Source organism: Tachypleus tridentatus, chromosome 9 (genome assembly GCF_004210375.1).
Source record: "Tachypleus tridentatus isolate NWPU-2018 chromosome 9, ASM421037v1, whole genome shotgun sequence".
Lineage (NCBI taxonomy): Eukaryota > Metazoa > Arthropoda > Merostomata > Xiphosura > Limulidae > Tachypleus > Tachypleus tridentatus.
In genome coordinates this window covers 6,684,877-6,709,795 of record NC_134833.1, presented here as the reverse complement: position 1 = coordinate 6,709,795, position 24,919 = coordinate 6,684,877, and the positions used below count along the sequence as shown (strand labels likewise).

Here is a 24,919-nt window from a genome sequence, read left to right as displayed (position 1 = left end):
ACACTTATGTGAAATTATTGTTATAAAGCACAAATGTAAAAAAACTATCCAAAATCTTCAGTCCTCCAGCCTATCGTTACTTCAAGGCACAAATGTAAAAAATTACCTCATGTTCAAACCATTGTTGCTTGAAGCTAATACAATAAAAACTCAAACAAATCTCAAAGTAAAATTAATTATAACAATATTTTCATTATTTCTATAACTAGCCTTAAATACCTAGTGAAGTCCCAACTGTAACTGAATGTCACACTAACTATAAAAGACAATTAAGTCCTTTGTTGACGTATAAACTTTCAGGGCCAAAGCCTATTAAAGAACAGAAAATAAAATATCTGGGGCTGGTAAAAACTATCAAACATAACTAGTCATGTTGAATTTTTAGAGAATTATATTTTCCTCTGATCTTATTCATTCCTTTCGCTACTTTAAAGTCTAACGTACATAAACGTAACAATGACGTCACACCCTACGCTTGTTATCTGTAATACACAACTGGTCAACTACACTAAGAATGAATGTTTTTAAAACATTCCAGCCTGTCTTTATTAACACAGTAAAAATAAAATTACATAATTTACATAAATTGTGACAGTAGAACGATGGGCATAAACATAAATTAGGAACTATAATGCCAAATATGAAACGTTACATAATTTACTTTAACTGTCATATAAATCACTATGTGACTTACAGAAATAACTTTGAAGTTCCATCATTTGACAGTCACTCCCTCCCTCGGTATAACTCAGTGATAAGTGGAATGGATGACACTTTTGTGACTTTATATTTTATTTCTATTACATTAAACAGCTTGTATTATAAATAATTCAGAAAAATAAATTTGTATCATTAATATTAAATCTTCTCCAGATTATGTATAAATACACGTTTACTGAAATAGGTGAAAAACAATTCAAAACACCATTAATATAGTTTATATAAATTTTGAACATGGCGTCTGAAATATAATATTATAATAATTTATTTATTATTATATAATAATTATTACGAACATAAAACTGTGCATAATTTATGTGAACTAAGATACTAGGTCAAATAGAATTAAACGTTACATATTTAGATAAACTGTTCTGTCAAAACGACAAACAAAATGTCAGATAATTTACGTCAATTATAAATTAGGACGCCAAAATTAAAACGTTGGATATTTATATAAATTACGCCCCTTCGACGGCAAAGATAAAACTGTACATAACTAATAAAACTGTGATATAGAGAAACTAAACGTTACAAAACGTACATTACAATCGTATTACTACATTAAGTATAAAACGTTACAGAAGTTATGTAACGACGACAAATGTGAAATGTTACACAACTTACACGTGTGTGTTTTGAATTAAGCACAAAGCTACACAATGGGCTATCTGTGCTCTGCCCACCACGAGTATCGAAACCCGGTTTTTCCTGTGTAAGTCCGCAGACATACCACTGTACCACTGGGGGAGCTATTATACAACTTAGATATACGGATACAACTATGTAAGTTTACGCCAAGCTATAAAATAAACAGTGTTAATTATAGATATAATTAAATTATATCTGTTTCGACTAAGTCAGAAAGAAGTGAAAAAGTAGGGCTAATAACGAAATATTCGCTAGGGAAAAAGGAAAAGAAAAGCCATCCAAGTTTTTTCCTAGATAATTCGAATTATTTAAAATTGCATATGTATATTACAAAATACAAATATATGTATACTTACACCAGAAAGCTGTAAGACGTCTTGAATGGCATACATTAATTTATGTATAATATTAAATCTTAGGGCTACCGTTGCTACTACCGTTACGTAACTACACGCCAAGCAATGATATGACAAACAAGCGTTCAAACAACGCAGAGTAAATACTTCATATCTCACGTGGAGATTACCTCAGGAAATAAAAATGGCGACCTTATATTGATTTTAATTTGTCTTCTCTTCTTTGTTGGTTTTAATACATATACTATACTAGATATGAATATATCCAATTACACACTAGCAATATGTTACATCTGAGATGTAACACGTGGGCAGTATCGCAACATAAATAGAAAATTAAAGGTCTACTTATCTGCTTTTCAATTAAAAGTTATGTTACGATTAATTACCTTTAGAAGTTTCACAACGTACCAGTGTTAAGTAATAAATATACAAGGTTAATACTACGTAGAGAAGAATAAAGTATCAACAATATACATTTCCGTTAGAGTTTTATGGTAAATAATGAGTACATAAGATTGATACCATACAAATTTCAACAATGTACATTTCCGTTAGAGTTTTATGGTAAATAATGAGTACATAAGATTGATACTATACAAATTTCAACAATGTACATTTCCGTTAAGATTGATACTATACAAATTTCAACACTATACATTTCCGTTAGAGTTTTATGGTAAATAATGAGTACATAAGATTGATACTATACAAATTTCAACAATATACATTTCCGTTAGAGTTTTATGGTAAATAATGAGTACATAAGATTGATACTATACAAATTTCAACAATGTACATTTCCGTTAGAGTTTTATGGTAAATAATGAGTACATAAGATTGATACTATACAAATTTCAACAATGTACATTTCCGTTAGAGTTTTATGGTAAATAATGAGTACATAAGATTGATACTATACAAATTTCAACAATGTACATTTCCGTTAGAGTTTTATGGTAAATAATGAGTACATAAGATTGATACCATACAAATTTCAACAATGTACATTTCCGTTAGAGTTTTATGGTAAATAATGAGTACATAAGATTGATACCATACAAATTTCAACAATGTACATTTCCGTTAGAGTTTTATGGTAAATAATGAGTACATAAGATTGATACCATACAAATTTCAACAATGTACATTTCCGTTAGAGTTTTATGGTAAATAATGAGTACATAAGATTGATACTATACAAATTTCAACAATGTACATTTCCGTTAGAGTTTTATGGTAAATAATGAGTACATAAGATTGATACTATACAAATTTCAACAATGTACATTTCCGTTAGAGTTTTATGGTAAATAATGAGTACATAAGATTGATACTATACAAATTTCAACAATGTACATTTCCGTTAGAGTTTTATGGTAAATAATGAGTACATAAGATTGATACTATACAAATTTCAACAATGTACATTTCCGTTAGAGTTTTATGGTAAATAATGAGTACATAAGATTGATACCATACAAATTTCAACAATGTACATTTCCGTTAGAGTTTTATGGTAAATAATGAGTACATAAGATTGATACCATACAAATTTCAACAATGTACATTTCCGTTAGAGTTTTATGGTAAATAATGAGTACATAAGATTGATACTATACAAATTTCAACAATGTACATTTCCGTTAGAGTTTTATGGTAAATAATGAGTACATAAGATTGATACCATACAAATTTCAACAATGTACATTTCCGTTAGAGTTTTATGGTAAATAATGAGTACATAAGATTGATACTATACAAATTTCAACAATATACATTTCCGTTAGAGTTTTATGGTAAATAATGAGTACATAAGATTGATACTATACAAATTTCAACAATGTACATTTCCGTTAGAGTTTTATGGTAAATAATGAGTACATAAGATTGATACTATACAAATTTCAACAATATACATTTCCGTTAGAGTTTTATGGTAAATAATGAGTACATAAGATTGACGACAAAGTACTATACAAATTTCAACAATGTTCTATTTCCGTTAGAGATGCACTGTAAATAATGAGTACATAAGATTGATACTCATACAAATTTCAACAATATACAATGGTTACGTTAGAGTTTTTCATTGGTAAAGGTCTAAAACAGCTTTCTAAGTGGTGAACAAAGCCGCACACACAAAAACAGCATAGCTGTCTCTAACATTGGTCTAATAAGATGTGAGCACCCACCACCAACTCTTGAGTTACTGATCGAATGGAAGGATTTGACCGAAAATCTTATTTATCTCTTAATGCGCCATAGTGGAATGTGTAGCTACGGGTCGCAAACCATGAATCTTCGAATTATCAGACCGAATTCTTTGACCGCTGGGTCACAAAATTATTAATAAACGTTCTCTTTATTATTGTTACTGAAACATCGACACAATAAACACTGAATGCAAGATGGTTTCACAAATACAAGTTTCATTGGTTTCACGAATACAAGTGTCATTGGACAGAGTACTGTTATACTTTGTAATTAAGTAATTAGGTTTAACTTTTATACAAGTGTTAAAAAGTAGGTATAGTAGTGGCATTTGCATCGTACTGTGTGTTGAAAGTACGTGCTTACGAGCATTATTAACACGTTATAACTTATGAGGGTATGTAGCTGCACGCATGAGTACCACACAAAGCTTTCATGATGCAGGTGTTGGCTGGTGTTTGAGGCTGTAGGTTTAAATTCAGTGTTTGAGAGAAACACGCGAAAACAAACATGTGCGTTACAACATCAACTTAAAAACCGTTTCCACTATCAAGAAGATAAATTCGTCTCGTAAAAATATTGAGGAAATTAAAACGATGAAAATACACGCACAGTGAGTGGCCTAAATAAAAACATAAAACTGATCATTACAATGGAATGGACAGTAACTGCCTGTTGTCGTCCCTTCACAGCTGTGTTCTACAACAGGTAGTTGTCGTTCACGCAACTAAATTTCATCAAGGACGTTCTGCTAAAAAACAAAACAAAAACTAAAGGTTTAACGTTCGAAGGAGTTAACATGGTTCTCGTACACTAAGCGGCCTGTTTTCACATTCTCCAGCTCTCAAATTAATGTATTATCTATCGAAACATACATTTACACGAAGAAACAAACCTAAAAGTAAAAATATATGTAATAAGGGCTGGTTCTCAAGCGCGTGGGACTCGGTGATATTATGTCTCTCAGACATGTCCTTCCATCTCTCATTAACAAACGGTTACAAAATAACGTGGTACAATTAAAACAGTTTTAACATGTGATCTGGTCAAAATGTTTTTACATGGTCTATTCTTTTTTCTCTTTTACAGAATTTATTTACCCAAATTAAATACTTTATACTAATGTTATTATCTATTATAATTTAATCAATATCACCAAAGTAAAAAAAAAAAAAAAATCCGAGCTAGTGAGCAACACGCTGCTTATCTGTATATATATATATATATATATATAATACGCTGGCATCAACGACTAAAGTTTTCAAATTCTAAACCATTCTACAGTGCTACATACGGGATCTTGTGTGAGAAAATGATGCATCAAAAATACGGCTCCAAAAGCCAAAAACATGGACGCGACATTTATGAAATGAATAACAGAAACACTGCATTTAATCACACACACAGTTTAATATACTAAATTGCGTTCATTATTCGTAATTCTGTGGAATAATAAGTTATTTTAACACTTCCACACACGTGAACTAAGTATGTTGCTTTTCCCGTCAATAACCAGTAAAGTAAATGGCTCAAAATATATAAAAAATAGAACAACCAATACTCAGCAACGAAACTTTGTTTTTCGAATTTCTAAAAATAATATTTATCTTTATGATGAACATACAGAAACAGTGTTCTGAAAACTTACAAAAAATAAACTTATACCTTAACGAGTTTTGGAATCAGGTTGTTGATTTACACCATCACTAGAGGGCGCATCATGAAGCCAGAGGGGAACCCCGAGAGAGAGAGAAAAGAGAGCTGGTCGACTAGAAGCGGAAGTAGTTACAGGCAAGCAGAAAGCAACATAGCTAATAGGAACACGATTTACAATACACTAAAAGATAGCACGGTTTAAGAATAGTACAAAAGTCGGATAATAGACAGGTCAAATTGTTCTACAGATTAATAAAGAAAAACTGGTGAGTTGTTCCTCCAGCTGTTCATGCATTACTACGTAACATACCTCAATTCGTATGTACCTCCAGATGTTCATGCATTACTACGTAACATACCTCAATTCGTATGTACCTCCAGATGTTCATGCATTACTACGTAACATACCTCAATTCATATGTTCCTCCAGCTGTTCATGCATTACTACGTAACATACCTCAATTCGTATGTACCTCCAGATGTTCATGCATTACTACGTAACATACCTCAATTCGTATGTACCAACAGATGTTAATGCATTACTACGTAACATACCTCAATTCGTATGTACCTCCAGATGTTCATGCATTACTACGTAACATACCTCAATTCGTATGTACCTCCAGATGTTCATGCATTACTACGTAACATACCTCAATTCGTATGTACCTCCAGATGTTCATGCATTACTACGTAACATACCTCAATTCGTATGTACCTCCAGATGTTCATGCATTACTACATAACATACCTCAATTCGTATGTCCCTCCAGATGTTCATGCATTACCACGTAACATGCCTCAATTCGTATAAAAATGAAAAATCCAGATTAACATTGGTATTGTTTTTGCTAATAGAGTCCATTCTAACAAAATACAACTCTGTAATACCACAGCATTACTTTAACACTCCAGAACCTCAGCCATGTGCTGACAGAGTCCATTCTAACACAATACAACTCTGTAATACCACAGCTTCACTTTAACACTCCAGAACCTCAGCCATGTGCTGACAGAGTCCATTCGAACAAAATACAACTCTGTAATACCACAGCTTTACTTTAACACTCCAGAACCTCAGCCATGTGCTGACAGAGTCCATTCGAACAAAATACAACTCTGTAATACCACAGCTTTACTTTAACACTCCAGAACCTCAGCCATGTGCTGACAGAGTCCATTCTAACACAATACAACTCTGTAATACCACAGCTTTACTTTAACACTCCAGAACCTCAGCCATGTGCTGACAGAGTCCATTCTAACAAAATACAACTCTGTAATACCACAGCTTTACTTTAACACTCCAGAACCTCAGCCATGTGCTGACAGAGTCCATTCTAGCAAAATACAACTCTGTAATACCACAGCTTTACTTTAACACTCCAGAACCTCAGCCATGCACTGACAGAGTCCATTCTAACAAAATACAACTCTGTAATACCACAGCTTTACTTTAACACTCCAGAACCTCAGCCATGCACTGACAGAGTCCATTCTAACAAAATACAACTCTGTAATACCACAGCTTTACTTTAACACTCCAGAACCTCAGCCATGCACTGACAGAGTCCATTTTAACAAAATACAACTCTGTAATACCACAGCATAAATTATAAATCTTGCATCTCTGGTCTTTGTGCTTCTAAGGTTGAAAATTTTCCATCTCTAACCAGTGAGTGTTCATAGGTCAAGTACTTATTTAAGGTCACATAATGACAAGAAATTTGGTCAGATACCTTCATGATATTTAAGGAATCAGTACTAGCCTGAACTTGCTAAGACTTGAAACTTCAAAATGGTAGGTTGGCTACAAATGAAATATAACTGTTCTCACAATAAGTTCATCATGAGCACAAGCAACGTTGTCAATAAAGGGGCTTTCCCATATCTAGACATTTATCAGTACCAGTACTCAGACCTGAGATGCATGTGTTTGTTCAATGGTGACATTTATCAGTATCGGTACTCAGACCTGAGATGCATGTTTGTTCAATGGTGACATTTATCAGTATCAGTACTCAGACCTGAGATGCATGTGTTTGTTCAATGGTGACATTTATCAGTATCGGTACTCAGACCTGCGATGCATGTGTTTGTTCAATGGTGACATTTATCAGTATCAGTACTCAGACCTGAGATGCATGTGTTTGTTCAATGGTGACATTTGTCAGTATCGGTACTCAGACCTGAGATGCATGTGTTTGTTCAATGGTGACATTTGTCAGTATCGGTACTCAGACCTGAGATGCATGTGTTTGTTCAATGGTGACATTTATCAGTATCATTTCTCAGACCTGAGATGCATGTGTTTGTTCAATGGTGACATTTATCAGTACCAGTACTCAGACCTGAGATGCATGTGTTTGTTCAATGGTGACATTTATCAGTATCAGTACTCAGACCTGAGATGCATGTGTTTGTTCAATGGTGACATTTATCAGTATCAGTACTCAGACCTGAGATGCATGTGTTTGTTCAATGGTGACATTTATCTGTACCAGTATTCAGACCTGAGATGCATGTGTTTGTTCAACGGTGATATAAAATATATCATTCTATGTTCAGAAACTGTCAAAAGAAAAGTGTGACAACCAAAAAATTGATAAATCTCTTGGACCAGACAACTTTTATCATGGAGTTTTAAAGGAACTTAAAGATTTTGTTTTTTGAATCACTAGCTAATATTTTCACAAAACATTCATTGGTGGATAAGTGTTAAAAAGATTGGAAGTTGGTTAATGTTAGTTGAAGAAACACTATAAATTAGGTTCACCTTGATTTTCAGAAAATGTTTGATGTCTCAAAAAGATTTGTTACAAAATTAAGTCTCTGAATTTGGAGAAAATGTTATTAAAGTGGATATAAAGTAGTAATAAATGGATCACAGTTAGAAGTGGTGTGTCTCAAGGCTCTGTGATGGGTTGTCTGTTTTGTGATTTGTATCAATGATATTGACTCTCGAATGACTAATAAAATACAGATGACATTAAGATTTGTGGATGGTTAACTGTATTAAAGAGGTCACAGATGGTTAACTGTATCAAAGAGGTCACGGATGGTTAACTGTATCAAAGAGGTCACGGATGGTTAACTGTATCAAAGAGGTCACGGATGGTTAACTGTATCAAAGAGGTCACGGATGGTTAACTGTATCAAAGAGGTCACGGATGGTTAACTGTATCAAAGAGGTCACGGATGGTTAACTGTATCAAAGAGGTTACGGATGGTTAACTGTATCAAAGAGGTTACGGATGGTTAACTGTATTAAAGAGGTTACGGATGGTTAACTTTATTAAAGAGGTTACGGATGGTTAACTGTATTAAAGAGGTTACAGATGGTTAACTGTATTAAAGAGGTTACAGACCTATAGGGAGGTTTAGATCATTTGATGGATCAATAAATGGTAGGCAGTGTCTAATTATCGTTACAATTTAAATATAAATATATTAAATACTGTGTTTTAAGAGAAAGATCGTGTTGTTGTGATAAAAAAAACATTTAAGTCAAACAGCATATTATAGCTAGCAACAGGACTAACAGGAGGTTGGGTAACATCTGTAAGTCACCTAAACAGTGTATTATAGCTAGTAACAGGACTAACAGGAGGTTGGGTAACATCTGTAAGTCATCTAAACAGTGTATTATAGCTAGCAACAGGACTAACAGGAGGTTGGGTAACATCTGTAGAAATATTGTATACAAGATAATGGATGTATTGTTTCACTGTATAGATCATGGTGTTGTGATAAAATAAAAGATAATGGATGTATTGTTTCACAGTTAATAAAAAAACAGTTTAGTCATCTAAACAGTGTATTATAGCTAGCAACAGGCCTAACAGGAGGTTGGGTAACATCTGTAGAAATATTGTATACAAGATAATAAATGCTATTGTTTCACTGTGTAGATCATGGTGTTGTGATAAAAAAAAACAGTTAAGTCATCTAAACAGTGTATTATAGCTAGCAACAGGCCTAACAGGAGGTTGGGTAACATCTGTAGAAATATTGTATACAAGATAATAAATGCTATTGTTTCACTGTATAGATCATGGTGTTGTGATAAAAAAAACAGTTAAGTCATCTAAACAGTGTATTATAGCTAGCAACAGGCCTAACAGGAGGTTGGGTAACATCTGTAGAAATATTGTATACAAGATAATAAATGCTATTGTTTCACTGTGTAGATCATTCATAAGGCCTCATTTAGAGTACTGTCTAAAGGTTTGGACTCACTTCTTCAATAATGATATGAAATTATTGGTGTTTAGTGTTTTTAATGTTTAGCAGTAAAAACAATGGGACAAGGGGATATAAATTCAAATTTTGGCAGTATAGGAGTGATCTGCAGTTTATACAGTATTACTTTACAAACAGGGTGGTCGGCTTTCACAGTTAGCTGCTTTCGAGGGTAGCGTGGGTGGAAAATGTAAGTGAGTTCAAGAAAAGATTGGATGAATACATGAGAAGTAAATGAGTGGTTACAGTTGGAAGGAACATCCTTGATGGACTAATACACTACTTTTTGTCCCTTTGAAATATTGTTAAATTTATTACATTGTTTTTTGGGTTTACTCACTTCTTAATAATTAAGAAGTTATATTTGCATATATTTATAGGTATCTTCATCAAAATAATTATCTAAACTCATCCTTGATTTTAGTTCTGATTCTGTTAGATAACTTGCTGTGACCAGAAACTAATTATAAACCAGTTATTAGATTACAAGTTAGATTTTGACATCTTGGAAAGAATTAGATTATTGTGAATGATTGTAATATACATAATATATGTAAACTCACTTTAATATTTTAAGGCATCTATTTCACTTCCATCATTAGCAATTTTTCAAATCTCGATTTTGTGCAGTTTCTCTTTCAACTTACTAATTTGTTTTAACTCGAGCCTTACTGTAATAGTAGTTCTACACAATTCAATAATAATGTTACAACTCTAGTTACTTCAAAACATATCTGTAATTACAAGATTATACAACTTGCATACATCTACAAACTAGCTTCTACAACTTGTGTGTATACCTACAAATTAGGTGTACACATGAACTAACTCCTACAACTTCTGTGTGCAGATTTATAAACTAGCTCCTACAACTAGTGTGTGTGTGTATACAAACTAGTTTCTACACCTACAACTAGTCCTGCAACTTGTGTGTACACCTACAAACTAGTTTCTACACCTTGTGTGTGTATATACAAACTAGCTCCTGCAACTTGTGTGTACACCTACAAACTAGCTTCTACATCTTGTGTGTGTGTGTATATAAACTAGCTTCTACACCTTGTGTGTGTGTGTGTATACAAACTAGCTTCTACACCTTGTGTGTGTGTGTATACAAACTAGCTTCTACACCTTGTGTGTGTGTGTGTATACAAACTAGCTTCTACATCTTGTGTGTGTGTGTGTGTATACAAACTAGCTTCTACATCTTGTGTGTGTGTGTAAGTATACAAACTAGCTTCTACACCTTGTGTGTGTGTATACAAACTAGCTTCTACACCTTGTGTGTGTGTGTGTATACAAACTAGCTTCTACATCTTGTGTGTGTGTGTGTGTATACAAACTAGCTCCTGCAACTTGTGTGTGTATACCTACAAACTAGCTCCTACAACTTGTGTGTGTATACCTACAAACTAGCTCCTACAACTTCTGTGTGTATACCTACAAACTAGCTCCTACAACTTCTGTGTGTAGACCTACAAACTAGCTTCTACACCTTGTGCGTGTGTATACCAACAAACTATGCTTCTAAATCTGTGAATTTCACACTATATTCAATCTATCTACTTGGATTTATTAGGAAATATCTTCTTGACCAAAAACCTTTAGCAGAAAAGTGCCAATGACAAACAGCAATGTTTGTGTTGAAGGCACGGCTATGAATACAAACATAAAAATCAGCTCTTGTGTTAGATGTTTCTCAGGAAACTTTAAACTTGTTTACCTTGTGTTGAACAGTGGGGGTCCTGGTCACACTTGTCCATAGTCAACACCTAGAAAATATTATCATCTCGTTAATGGAAGTACTTTAAACTATGTGCTAACTTTTATTAAACATTTTATCATGTTTTAATTGCACTGTTTAGTTTATTTTGGAATTTTCATTTGAGAGATAAGCATCACAGCCTCAACCATTTCTATCTTCTTTAGCTGTATATTTATCAGTTTTATTTATCATTCAGTTTCTGTTTTAATAAGTAAACTCAAGATACAACTTACCTGTATCACTTATCTCACCTCATTTAAATTCAATAAAACCCAAAGACTTTCACTTATCTAATGCAATGATGAAAATAAATTACTAATAATACAATTTTTCAAATGCCATAAAATAATTTATCAATTGATTGTTTATGATTTTCATTATAATTAGCATGAAAAAAGTTCTATGTTCTATATTGTGGGTAAAACTTTATTTGTGGGTTAAACTTATAGAACATTTTACTACATCAAATATAATTCAGAAATACGATGCTCTATGTTACAGAAAGTAAAACACAAGAAATCTTGCTCTAAGCATTACAAAGAAATACAATAGTTTGCCTGAAAACAATATTACAAAAGAGGCCTAGGGAAGCACATGTCGCTCGTTTTTATCACTATCAGAATTAAAACACACCCATCAGAAAGTCTGAGCGTTTTGATTTTTCTTAATCTTTTCGAAATCCCCCAAGTGGGAAGCATGTTTAACAATATAAGCAAGGTATAATTACATTAAGTTAATTTTAAACTTTTTTGTTTGCTTGTTAACAACCTGTTCAACAAACAGTTTATTTCATATAACGTACATTTCGAACATTTGTAACAAAAACAAGTTGTCAACAATTCCTATTTCAAGCCTACAAATAAAGGGCGTCGACCGCAATATAAAAATATGGAGACTTCCTAGTGGCTAATAATACAACTACAAAATATTTACATTACGAATCCGGTAGAAACCTACATTAACTATCTTAAACAGAGTAAGTTACGATATAACATCCGGGGTTGCTAATCAATAAACCGAATTCTTTATTACACCTCCCCAGTCCGGGAAACTTAAAGTGAGAAAAGTTAGGGGGAGGGGGGATTTGGGTTAGCGATATGCATATAATTAGCGCAAGAAAAACAGAAACATGGCGACGTGGCTTGGGGAACGTGATTGGCTTGAAAGTGTGAGAGCGACAACAAGAGGTGGTAAAACATACAGAGTCGGTAAAAATTGGTTCAATATTTATAAACTTCGTTACATGAATTACATTACAGCAACGTAGGATGTAAAACAATAAACCTCAGACAGAAATTTGGAGTTCTGAAAAAAAAAACTGTACAATATATGCTGATGGTTTTCCATGTAACACCTCCCTACGTGGCTCAAGTTATGATGGGTTTTTCTTAATTATCTGGAATAATATAGTTGGGCAAAAGAAAAATGAAATAAAACTGTTCTCCCATGCAAATAAATTAGTTTCATATGAACTTCAAAAAATTATGCAACACGCAAATTAATGAGACGCACCGCGTAAGAGAATGTTTTTTAATACAAGTCCAAAGTGACACGGTTCCCTTTCCCGTGATTTATACACATAATTCCGCTACAAGTGGTTAAGCCCCTGGCGAAACATTTTTTTTTTGTTTAATGATGCAAAAGACCAGTAGTTCAGAATACAAAAATATGAATATTCAGAACTATTCTGGTTTTGTTATTGTTATTATGGACAAAGCTATATAAGGGCTATCTGTTGCTCTGCCCACCACGGGTTATCGGAACAAGGTTTTCCAGCAGTGCAAACACCTAACATCACTTTGTAAAAAAAGCTGTAATACTGTTCAACACAAAACATCACTTTGTAAAAAACCTGTAATACTGTTCAACACAAAACATCACTTTGTAAAAAAAGCTGTAATACTGTTCAACACAAAACATCACTTTGTATAAAAACTGTAATACTGTTCAACATAAAACATCTCTTTGTACAAAAACTGTAATACTGTTCAACACAAAACATCACTTTGTACAAAAACTGTAATACTGTTCAACACAAAACATCTCTTTGTATAAAAACTGTAATACTGTTCAACACAAAACATCTCTTTGTACAAAAACTGTAATACTGTTCAACACAAAACATCACTTTGTACAAAACCTGTAATACTGTTCAACACAAAACATCACTTTGTAAAAAAAGCTGTAATACTGTTCAACACAAAACATCACTTTGTAAAAAAAGCTGTAATACTGTTCAACACAAAACATCACTTTGTATAAAAACTGTAATACTGTTCAACACAAAACATCTCTTTGTACAAAAACTGTAATACTGTTCAACACAAAACATCACTTTGTACAAAAACTGTAATACTGTTCAACACAAAACATCTCTTTGTACAAAAACTGTAATACTGTTCAACACAAAACATCACTTTGTACAAAAACTGTAATACTGTTCAACACAAAACATCACTTTGTACAAAACCTGTAATACTGTTCAACACAAAACATCACTTTGTAAAAAAAGCTGTAATACTGTTCAACACAAAACATCACTTTGTATAAAAACTGTAATACTGTTCAACACAAAACATCTCTTTGTACAAAAACTGTAATACTGTTCAACACAAAACATCACTTTGTACAAAAATTGTAATACTGTTCAACACAAAACATCTCTTTGTACAAAAACTGTACTACTGTTCAACACAAAACATCACTTTGTATAAAAACTGTAATACTGTTCAACACAAAACATCACTTTGTACAAAAGCTGTAATACTGTTCAACACAAAACATCACTTTGTACAAAAACTGTAATACTGTTCAACACAAAACATCACTTTGTATAAAACCTGTAATACTGTTCAACACAAAACATCACTTTGTACAAAACCTGTAATACTGTTCAACACAAAACATCACTTTGTACAAAAGCTGTAATACTGTTCAACACAAAACATCACTTTGTACAAAAGCTGTAATACTGTTCAACACAAAACATCACTTTGTACAAAATTTAATACTGTTCAACACAAAACATCACTTTGTACAAAATTTGTGATACTGTTCAACACAAAACATCACTTTGTACAAAATTTGTAATACTGTTCAACACAAAACATCACTTTGTACAAAAGCTGTAATACTGTTCAACACAAAACATCACTTTGTACAAAAGCTGTAATACTGTTCAACACAAAACATCACTTTGTACAAAAGCTGTAATACTGTTCAACACAAAACATCACTTTGTACAAAAGCTGTAATACTGTTCAACACAAAACATCACTTTGTACAAAAGCTGTAATACTGTTCAACACAAAACATCACTTTGTACAAAAGCTGTAATACTGTTCAACACAAAACATCACTTTGTACAAAAGCTGTAATACTGTTCAACACAAAACATCACTTTGTACAAAAGCTGTAATACTGTTCAACACAAAACATCACTTTGTAAATAAAGCTGTAATACTGTTCAACACAAAACATCACTTTGTACAAAAGCTGTAATACTGTTCAACACAAAACATCACTTTGTACAAAAGCTGTAATACTGTTCAACACAAACATCACTTTGTACAAAAGCTGTAATACTGTTCAACACAAACATCACTTTGTACAAAGCTGTAATACTGTTCAACACAAAACATCACTTTGTACAAAAGCTGTAATACTGTTCAACATAAAACATCACTTTGTACAAAAAAGCTGTAATACTGTTCAACACAAAACATCACTTTGTACAAAAGCTGTAATACTGTTCAACACAAAACATCACTTTGTACAAAAGCTGTAATACTGTTCAACACAAAACATCACTTTGTACAAAAGCTGTAATACTGTTCAACACAAAACATCACTTTGTACAAAAGCTGTAATACTGTTCAACACAAAACATCACTTTGTACAAAAGCTGTAATACTGTTCAACACAAAACATCACTTTGTAAAAAAGCTGTAATACTGTTCAACACAAAACATCACTTTGTACAAAAGCTGTAATACTGTTCAACACAAAACAATCACTGTTCAACACAAAACTTCACTTTGTACAAAATTTGTGATACTGTTCAACACAAAACATCACTTTGTACAAAATTTGTGATACTGTTCAACACAAAACATCACTTTGTACAAAAGCTGTAATACTGTTCAACACAAAACATCACTATGTACAAAAGTTGTATTACTGTTCAACATAAAACATCACTTTGTACAAAAGCTGTAATACTGTTCAACACAAAACATCACTTTGTACAAAAGCTGTAATACTGTTCAACACAAAACATCACTTTGTACAAAAGCTGTAATACTGTTCAACACAAAACATCACTTTGTACAAAAGCTGTAATACTGTTCAACACAAAACATCACTTTGTACAAAAGCTGTACTACTGTTCAACACATAACATCACTTTGTACAAAAGCTGTAATACTGTTCAACACAAAACATCACTTTGTACAAAAGCTGTAATACTGTTCAACATAAAACATCACTTTGTACAAAAGCTGTAATACTGTTCAACACAAAACATCACGATGTACAAAAGCTGTAATACTGTTCAACACAAAACATCACTATGTACAAACACTGTAATACTGTTCAACACAAAACATCACTTTGTAAATAAAGCTGTAATACTGTTCAACACAAAACATCACTTTGTAAATAAAGCTGTAATACTGTTCAACACAAAACATCACTTTGTAAATAAAGCTGTAATACTGTTCAACACAAAACATCACTTTGTACAAAAGCTGTAATACTGTTCAACACAAAACATCACTTTGTACAAAAGCTGTAATACTGTTCAACACAAAACATCACTTTGTACAAAAGCTGTAATACTGTTCAACACAAAACATCACTTTGTACAAAATTTGTGATACTGTTCAACACAAAACATCATTTAGTACAAAATTTGTGATACTGTTCAACACAAAACATCACTTTGTACAAAAGCTGTAATACTGTTCAACACAAAACATCACTTTGTACAAAATTTGTAATACTGTTCAACACAAAACATCACTTTGTACAAAAGCTGTAGTACTGTTCAACACAAAACATCACTTTGTACAAAATTTGTAATACTGTTCAACACAAAACATCACTTTGTACAAAACCTGTAATACTGTTCAACACAAAACATCACTTTGTACAAAACCTGTAATACTGTTCAACATAAAACAACACTTTGTACAAAATTTGTAATACTGTTCAACACAAAACATCACTTTGTACAAAAGTTGTGATACTGTTCAACACAAAACATCACTTTGTACAAAAGCTGTAATACTGTTCAACACAAAACATCACTTTGTACAAAATTTGTGATACTGTTCAACACAAAACATCACTTTGTACAAAAGCTGTAATACTGTTCAACACAAAACATCACTTTGTAAATAAAGCTGTAATACTGTTCAACACAAAACATCACTTTGTAAATAAAGCTGTAATACTGTTCAACACAAAACATCACTTTGTAAATAAAGCTGTAATACTGTTCAACACAAAACATCACTTTGTACAAAAGCTGTAATACTGTTCAACACAAAACATCACTTTGTACAAAAGCTGTAATACTGTTCAACACAAAACATCACTTTGTACAAAAGCTGTAATACTGTTCAACACAAAACATCACTTTGTACAAAAGCTGTGATATTGTTAAACAGAGAATTTCACTTCCTATCACGTGTTTGATTAGTGCTGTTTAACACTTGTATCTCATTTGTCTCTGCTTTGTTGCCTAGCAATGTTGTATCCTTTTTACTCTCCAACACTTAAATGCTTCATTCCATTATTCAACTAGTACCCATGTGATAGTGCCAGGCAAAACTTCTAGAAACTCACTATTACTATTAAAGGTTTTTAAACAAATAAATAAACTTTTAGTGTTACTATATAATTGTAAGTTACAACAAAACAAGTCGAAAGACTAAACACAGGTGTTATAATTACTAAAATTGTGATTTAAATAAGACTGACAAGAGAGCCAAATGTGGAAAAGTAATTATATCCAACTTGGAACAGTTTTCAACCAAAGTTCCAATAATACCTCAAAATCTGGGGGCCAATGTAGCACTTCATATTCATGTCATTGTTATTTAACAAAATAAACTCAAACAGCAAATTAAAAAAGTAGTTATGGCTCACAAAATTGGATGCTGTAAATAAAACATTAAAACCTAAGAATGTGTCTAACATCTACAAGTTGTAAGTATAAAACTAGCCAGAATTGAAGACTTATAAAACCAATCAGTTGATTCTTAACTACAAATAGGAAACATTTGAAATAGGTATTTTATTTCATTTGTTACTGGCAGTTTTGTTTTCAAGTAAATTACAACAAGTAACTTTTAATCATATTTTGCCACAATCATGTTCCTCTAATTCATTTCAATATTTTATTGTTTTATAGTAAAATGGCAAGGTTAGCAATGAAAGAAATGGAATTTTCTCCAACTTGCGCAAAGTTCAAAGGGAAAATAAAACATAAAAATCATTTTTAAATAGTTTTCTTGAGTTTCAAGGTCAGCTGAAAGAATTTGGTGATGTGTGAAATCAAGTTATTCAAAGTCATTATTATTTTAAACAGCAACAGAACTGAAATAAAATACAAATTATAATTTTCATATTTCTATCTGTCTTTTCATCTATATCTATGTTAGTATGTGTAGCAATTAATTAGCATACAAAAACGTGTATAACAAACATGTGGAGTCGTACCACGTCTGTAGATGTTGGAAAATTATTTTCAAAATATATCACTACTTTCTCCCTCACTCCAAACATTTATACAAACTACTTAAAACAAACATCTACCTGGTTAGTCACTGCATAGCTGGCTTTAACAGCTGTCAACGGTGTTTCTATAAAAGACAGTAACAAGTATTAAAATACAGTTTACTCAAGCATTTATATAACATGAAATACCAAGATCTTCAATGACAATACTGTTTCTACAGCACGATTTCAGACAACACACAATTTAATAAACTTAAGTTTGGTGATAAACCATCAGTATAACTGAGAAATAAAAATCAAACATTTTTAAAAAATTGGCAGATTGTAATATTCCATTTGTTTTTGTTTTTTAGTACTGCAGAACAGAATAACAGCAATCCCTCCACCATCAATAACTGAACAAACAGTTATAAGTCTGGGGCTTACCACTCACCCCTCCAGGATCTTTTCCAATAAAGAAGTTTCAAAGTAACTCTGCACAACATAATTTGCTTGTGTCATGAAAACATTAAAGTAACATATTTACAAATCCAATTTAGGCACTTAAAAGTACTTTTACACGTTCAGCATAAAATATAAATCTTTAAAGTAAACTTAAGTTTTGAAACTAAGATTATTGCATTTTATCATTGTTGAAATGTTTCTTTTGTTTTTATTGTTATTTCGTGACTTAAATTATCCTATAGAAAAGGAAAAAATATTGAATCACCAACTTCATTTGAATTCAGAATAAACCATACCAGCTATAATGTCCCCAATGGACAGACGTTTGTGCTAGTAAATACTAATTACAGTATTCATACCTCATCAAAACAAACTTATAAAAAACTGAACATTTTCTAAAACAGAATTTGTATCAGCTGTAATTCACAGAAGTGTTGGATTCCAGTGTTATACACTAACATTTTCATACAACTTCAGTCCTTTATTTAAAAAAAAAAATTGTCTTAAGAGCTCCACGTTTTTTAATATTACATTTACATTAATAAAAATATAATACAATCTGCACATACTGCCACAGTAAAAGTCTAATTCTTGTTTTGTTAAATGGACTTTATTTAAAATGGTGTCGTGCAATAAAGAAATTGCTCTTGTACATACTATAGCTACTTTTATAATTATCTCAATGTTCCTTACCATATCCAAAATTTCTCACAAATTTGTAAATGTTGCGCCATTAAATAATTAACAAAAAACTGAACCAATTATTTCAGACACATACAACAATACATAGCTACAAACATGGTATTTCCAGCAGTACACAATTCAGAAACACTAACCAAAGAAAAATATAAATTACATAAAATAAAGCAGTTTTGATCCAATATTGATTCAAACAAGTACTAAAGTCAACTAGACCAAAACATGCAAAATTAGCTTGTGCAGGGTCACACTGAATTTCTCTGAAATAAACTTTTATTGTCTTGTAACAATATCAGCTGTGTCTGGTTGACATCAGGATTCTTAATTTCTAAAATAAATTTTTATAGACTTGGAACAACATCAACTGTATCTCTTTAACACTGAGGTTCTCAATAACTGAAATAAACTTTATATACCTGTACCAACATCAGCTATGTCTGATTAACACTGGGGTTCTCAATCACTGAAGTAAACTTTTATAGACTTGGAACAATATCAACTGTATCTGGCTGACATTGAGGTTCTCAATAACTGAAGTAAGCTTTATATACCTGTACCAACATCAGCTATGTCTGGTTGACATTGGGGTTCTCAATCACTGATGTAAACTTTTATATACCTCTACCAACATCAACTGTGTCTATTTGACACTGGCATACTCACTAACTGAAGTAACCTTTTATAGACATGTACCAACATCAGCTATGTCTTGTTGACACTGGGGTTCTCAATAATTGAAGAAAACTTTTAAAAACATATAACAACATCAACCGTGTCTGATTAACACTGGGGTTCTCAATCACTGAAGTAAACTTTTATAGACATGTAACATCAACCGTGTCTGAATAACACTGGGGTTCTCAATTGCTGAAGTAATCTTTTATATACCTCTACCAACAACAACTGTGTCTATTTGACACTGGGGTTATCTCTAACTGAAGCAAACTTTATAGACTTGCAACAACATCAACTGTGTCTGAATAATACTGGGGTTCTCAATAATTGAAGTAAACTTTTATATACCTCTACCAACATCAACTGTGTCTATTTGACACTGGCATACTCACTAACTGAAGTAACCTTTTATAGACATGTACCAACATAAATTTTGTCTGATTAACACTGGGGTTCTTAATCACTGAAGTGAACTTTTATAGACTTGGAACAACATCAACTGTGCATGGTTGACACTGGGGTTCTCAATCACTGAATTAATCTTTCATAGACATGTACCAACATCAGCTATGTCTTGTTGACACTGAGGTTCTCAACGTCTGAAGTAAACTTTGATAAACATATAACAACATGAAGTGTGTCTGGTTGGCACTAGGGTTCTCAATAACTGAAATAAACTTTTATATACCTGTATCAACATCAACTGTGCCTGGTTGACACTAGGGTTCTTAATAACTGAAATAAACTTTTATACACATGTAACAACATCAACTGTGCCTGGTTGACACGAGGGTTCTCAATCACTGAATTCATCTTTCATAGACATGTACCAACATTAGCTATGTCTTGTTGACACTTGGGTTTTCAATAATTGAAGTAAACTTTTATAAACATACAACAACATCAACTGTGCCTGAATAACACTGGGGTTCTCAATCACTGAAATAAACTTTTATGGACTTGGAACATCAACTGTATCTCATAAACACTGAGGTTCTCAATAACTGAAGTAAACTTTTATATATCTGTACCAAAATCAGTTATGTCTGGTTGACATAGGGGTTCTCAACAACTGAAGTAAACTTTTATATAGCTGTATCAAAATCAGCTATGTCTGGTTGACATGGGGGTTCTCAACAACTGAAGTAAACTTTTATATAGCTGTATCAAAATCAGCTATGTCTGGTTGACATGGGGGTTCTCAATAACTGAAGTAAACTTTTATATCGCTGTACCAAAATCAGCTATGTCTGGTTAACATAGGGGTTATCATTAACTGAAGTAAACTTTGATAAACATATAACAACATGAAGTGTGTCTGGTTGGCACTAGGGTTCTCAATAACTGAAATAAACTTTTATATACCTGTATCAACATCAGCTATGTCTGGTTGACACTAGAGTTCTCAATAACTGAAGTAAACCTTTATACACCTGCACCAACATCAGCTATGTCTGGTTGACACTGGGATTCTCAATAACTGAAATAAACTTTTATACACATGTAACAACATCAACTGTGCCTGGTTGACACGAGGGTTCTCAATCACTGAATTAATCTTTCATAGACATGTACCAACATTAGCTATGTCTTGTTGACACTTGGGTTTTCAATAATTGAAGTAAACTTTTATAAACATACAACAACATCAACTGTGTCTGAATAACACTGGGGTTCTCAATCACTGAAATAAACTTTTATGGACTTGGAACATCAACTGTATCTCATAAACACTGAGGTTCTCAATAACTGAAGTAAACTTTTATATATCTGTACCAAAATCAGTTATGTCTGGTTGACATAGGGGTTCTCAACAACTGAAGTAAACTTTTATATAGCTGTATCAAAATCAGCTATGTCTGGTTAACATAGGGGTTATCATTAACTGAAGTAAACTTTTATATAGCTGTACCAACATCTGTTATGTCTGGCTGACACTGGGGTTCTCAATCACTGAAGTAAACTTTTATATACCTCTACCAACATCAACTGTGTCTATTTGACACTGGCATACTCACTAACTGAAGTAACCTTTTATAGACATGTACCAACATCAGCTATGTCTTGTTGACACTGGGGTTCTCAATAACTGAAGCAAACTTTTACAAACATATAAATCATATACATCAGCTGTATCTCACTAACACTGAAGTTCTCAATAACTGAAGAAAGCTTTATATACCTGTACCAACATCAACTGTGTCTGGTTGACATTGGAGTTCTCAATCACCAAAGTAAACTTTTATATACCTGTACCAACATCAAGTTTTTCTCAGATGTCCAACACATAGTTTTCATTCAAGTTTTATTGAACTCGCTTTGTCTTCCATGACTGGAACAATCAAAAAACTGCCAGAACTTACAACACATCTACAACTCACCACCTGAAACCTCCAATGACAAAGATTGTGCATCGGGTGAATCAACCTGTTCAATTCAGTTTTCTTAAACCCAATATATATTTTAACAAACAATTAATTTATGTCAATGGAAGAACCAGTTACAGAGCCAGAAGTCTTGGTGCTCCAAACATAAAGATCAATAAAGCTCAATGCATAGATGAACCAGGTCCCTATTGTTACAAAGACATCGCTGGCCAAACATCATTTTCCACAAGACATACTAACTTGAAACATGCTGACAAATGTGACCTGATAATAGAAGGTCAACATGGAAATACGATACACGTTCATTACACCCAAGCGTTATACTGATTGACCCACGTGACATACCTGCTTGAAACGATTGGGCCTGACAGATAAGCCCACATAACATGCCTGCATCATACGACTTGGCCTGATAAATAAAGCCAAGTTACATGTCTACCTCATCCTAATACTATTTGAACTGGTTGATAAACCCAAATGACATGCCTGCCTTATACTATTATTGTTTGACCATACAAAAAGTTAAAATCACGTCCATGTGGATGATCTACACAAATATGGTGTATAACGTTTCTCAAGAAACTTCTACTCAGTTACCTGTGACAACACTTAAATATTATTAGTATCAAGAAAAACGTATATTAAATAACCTGAGACAACGATTACATATTTATTAAAAACAAAACATATGAAGGATCTTCTTTAATCGTGTCCACACTTTGGTTGATTCTGGCTTCATTTCTTACAATATTTAACAAAACGCGATGATTATATAAGAGTATTTGAAAAATAAGTAAATATAACCTAATTTCTTCCTGTTGAACAGTAGGAACAATGTAATTTTACAAAAACCTTCTTTCGTTTTCTATAAATTTTTAAAATTTAATAAATTTCATAAAATTCTGTTTAACACAGAAGTCCTTCCACACATTACTTAGGTGAAATTTAACGGAACAAAATCTCTTCGTCATTTTTAAGCAACTTGTTAAAACTGTTTTGCCTTTCAGTTTATTGAGTACATAATGTGAAAAAAACACGAGCAATAACGCAAACATTGCAATGTAAAACAACTTAGATGACGCTGCGTGAGATGTAGTGCTGACGTATGATTTCACGTAGTAGTAAGACTGATAATTTATACCGTATTACTCTTTACTGGCATCTAACTGGTTTCTAACATAAATTTTTTGTAATGCATGTCCTGTTTCGTGCCGCTAACAATGAGGCCTTTCGTCAATAAAAGACTAGTTGACCAACACAATAATTTCTCATGTTCGCTCCTGATAAAGAAATATGTTGTCATTTGTTTCATGTTGAGGCTGTTTCACTTTGTTTTTTATTATTCACAATTCTAATCGGTCAATAATCTTAACTCTCAAGTTTCTCACATACGTATACGAAGTACAATCCCTCAATGTTTCATGTTTGATTGTATTTCTTAATGAACTAACAGATCTGCTTTTCACAAAATTTAATACGTGAATTTTTTTTCGATCCTTGAATTCAAAAAAATAAATTGCAGTAGTGTTGGGAACGAATCAGCCCATTATAAAACCAATTACATATAACGAATAAGTTCCTTACGGTTGTCTCTCATTCTTTGTAACTTGAGTTTCATAAAATACAAAACCTTCAAATTACATTTACAGAAGGGAAGAAGCAAAAACTAGAGAGTACAATAATAGCGACACATCAAGGATGACATAATCCGGACATAAACTAAAAGATAGCGTTATAGCAACACACCAAGGATGACACAAACTGGTCGTAAACTAAAAAATACCATTATAACGATACGTGCAAAATTCTGTAACAAGTTATGTACGAAATTAAATTACAGAATCGTTGTTAAACTTTAAATACTTGTGGTAAAAATGTATTCATTTACTGTACGAAAAAGCAGATAAACGCGTGATATCAGCTAAATATTTTGTTTGGTTTGCTTTGAATTTAGGGCAGAGCTACACTAGGGCCATCTGCACTAGCCGTCCCTAACCGAACAGTGTAAGACTAGAGGGAAGGCAGCTAGTCATCACCCCCACCGGAACTCTTGTGGTGCGCTATTACCAACGCATACTGGAATTAACCGTCATATTATAACGCCCCCCCCCCGGAGCTAAGAGTGAGCATGTTTGACGCGATGAAAATTCAAAGCCGCGACCTTCATATTACGAGTCGAGCTTCCTAACCACTGGTGTTTTGTATGTAAGATAATTAGAAAACATTACAAGCATTCTACGTTAACATGCTAGTTGAAATATAACATGAAAACAGTGACCAAGCGATATTATACAGCAAAGTGGTACCAAAACCCACCTTTCATGTAACTTTGTATAAGTACATCCAATTGGTTTCTCTGATATATT

General features: G+C 32.6%; 1 protein-coding gene across 1 annotated transcript in view; it reads right to left on the bottom strand.

Moving 5' to 3' along the window:
* Positions 1-24,919, bottom strand: part of LOC143226981 (bromodomain adjacent to zinc finger domain protein 2B-like) — a 166,931-nt gene that overhangs the window by 116,703 nt on the left and 25,309 nt on the right. Inside the window, 2 exon segments of the mRNA XM_076458530.1 lie at positions 11,563-11,611; positions 18,427-18,473. Of these exon segments, the coding sequence (XP_076314645.1) occupies positions 11,563-11,611; positions 18,427-18,473 (96 nt within the window).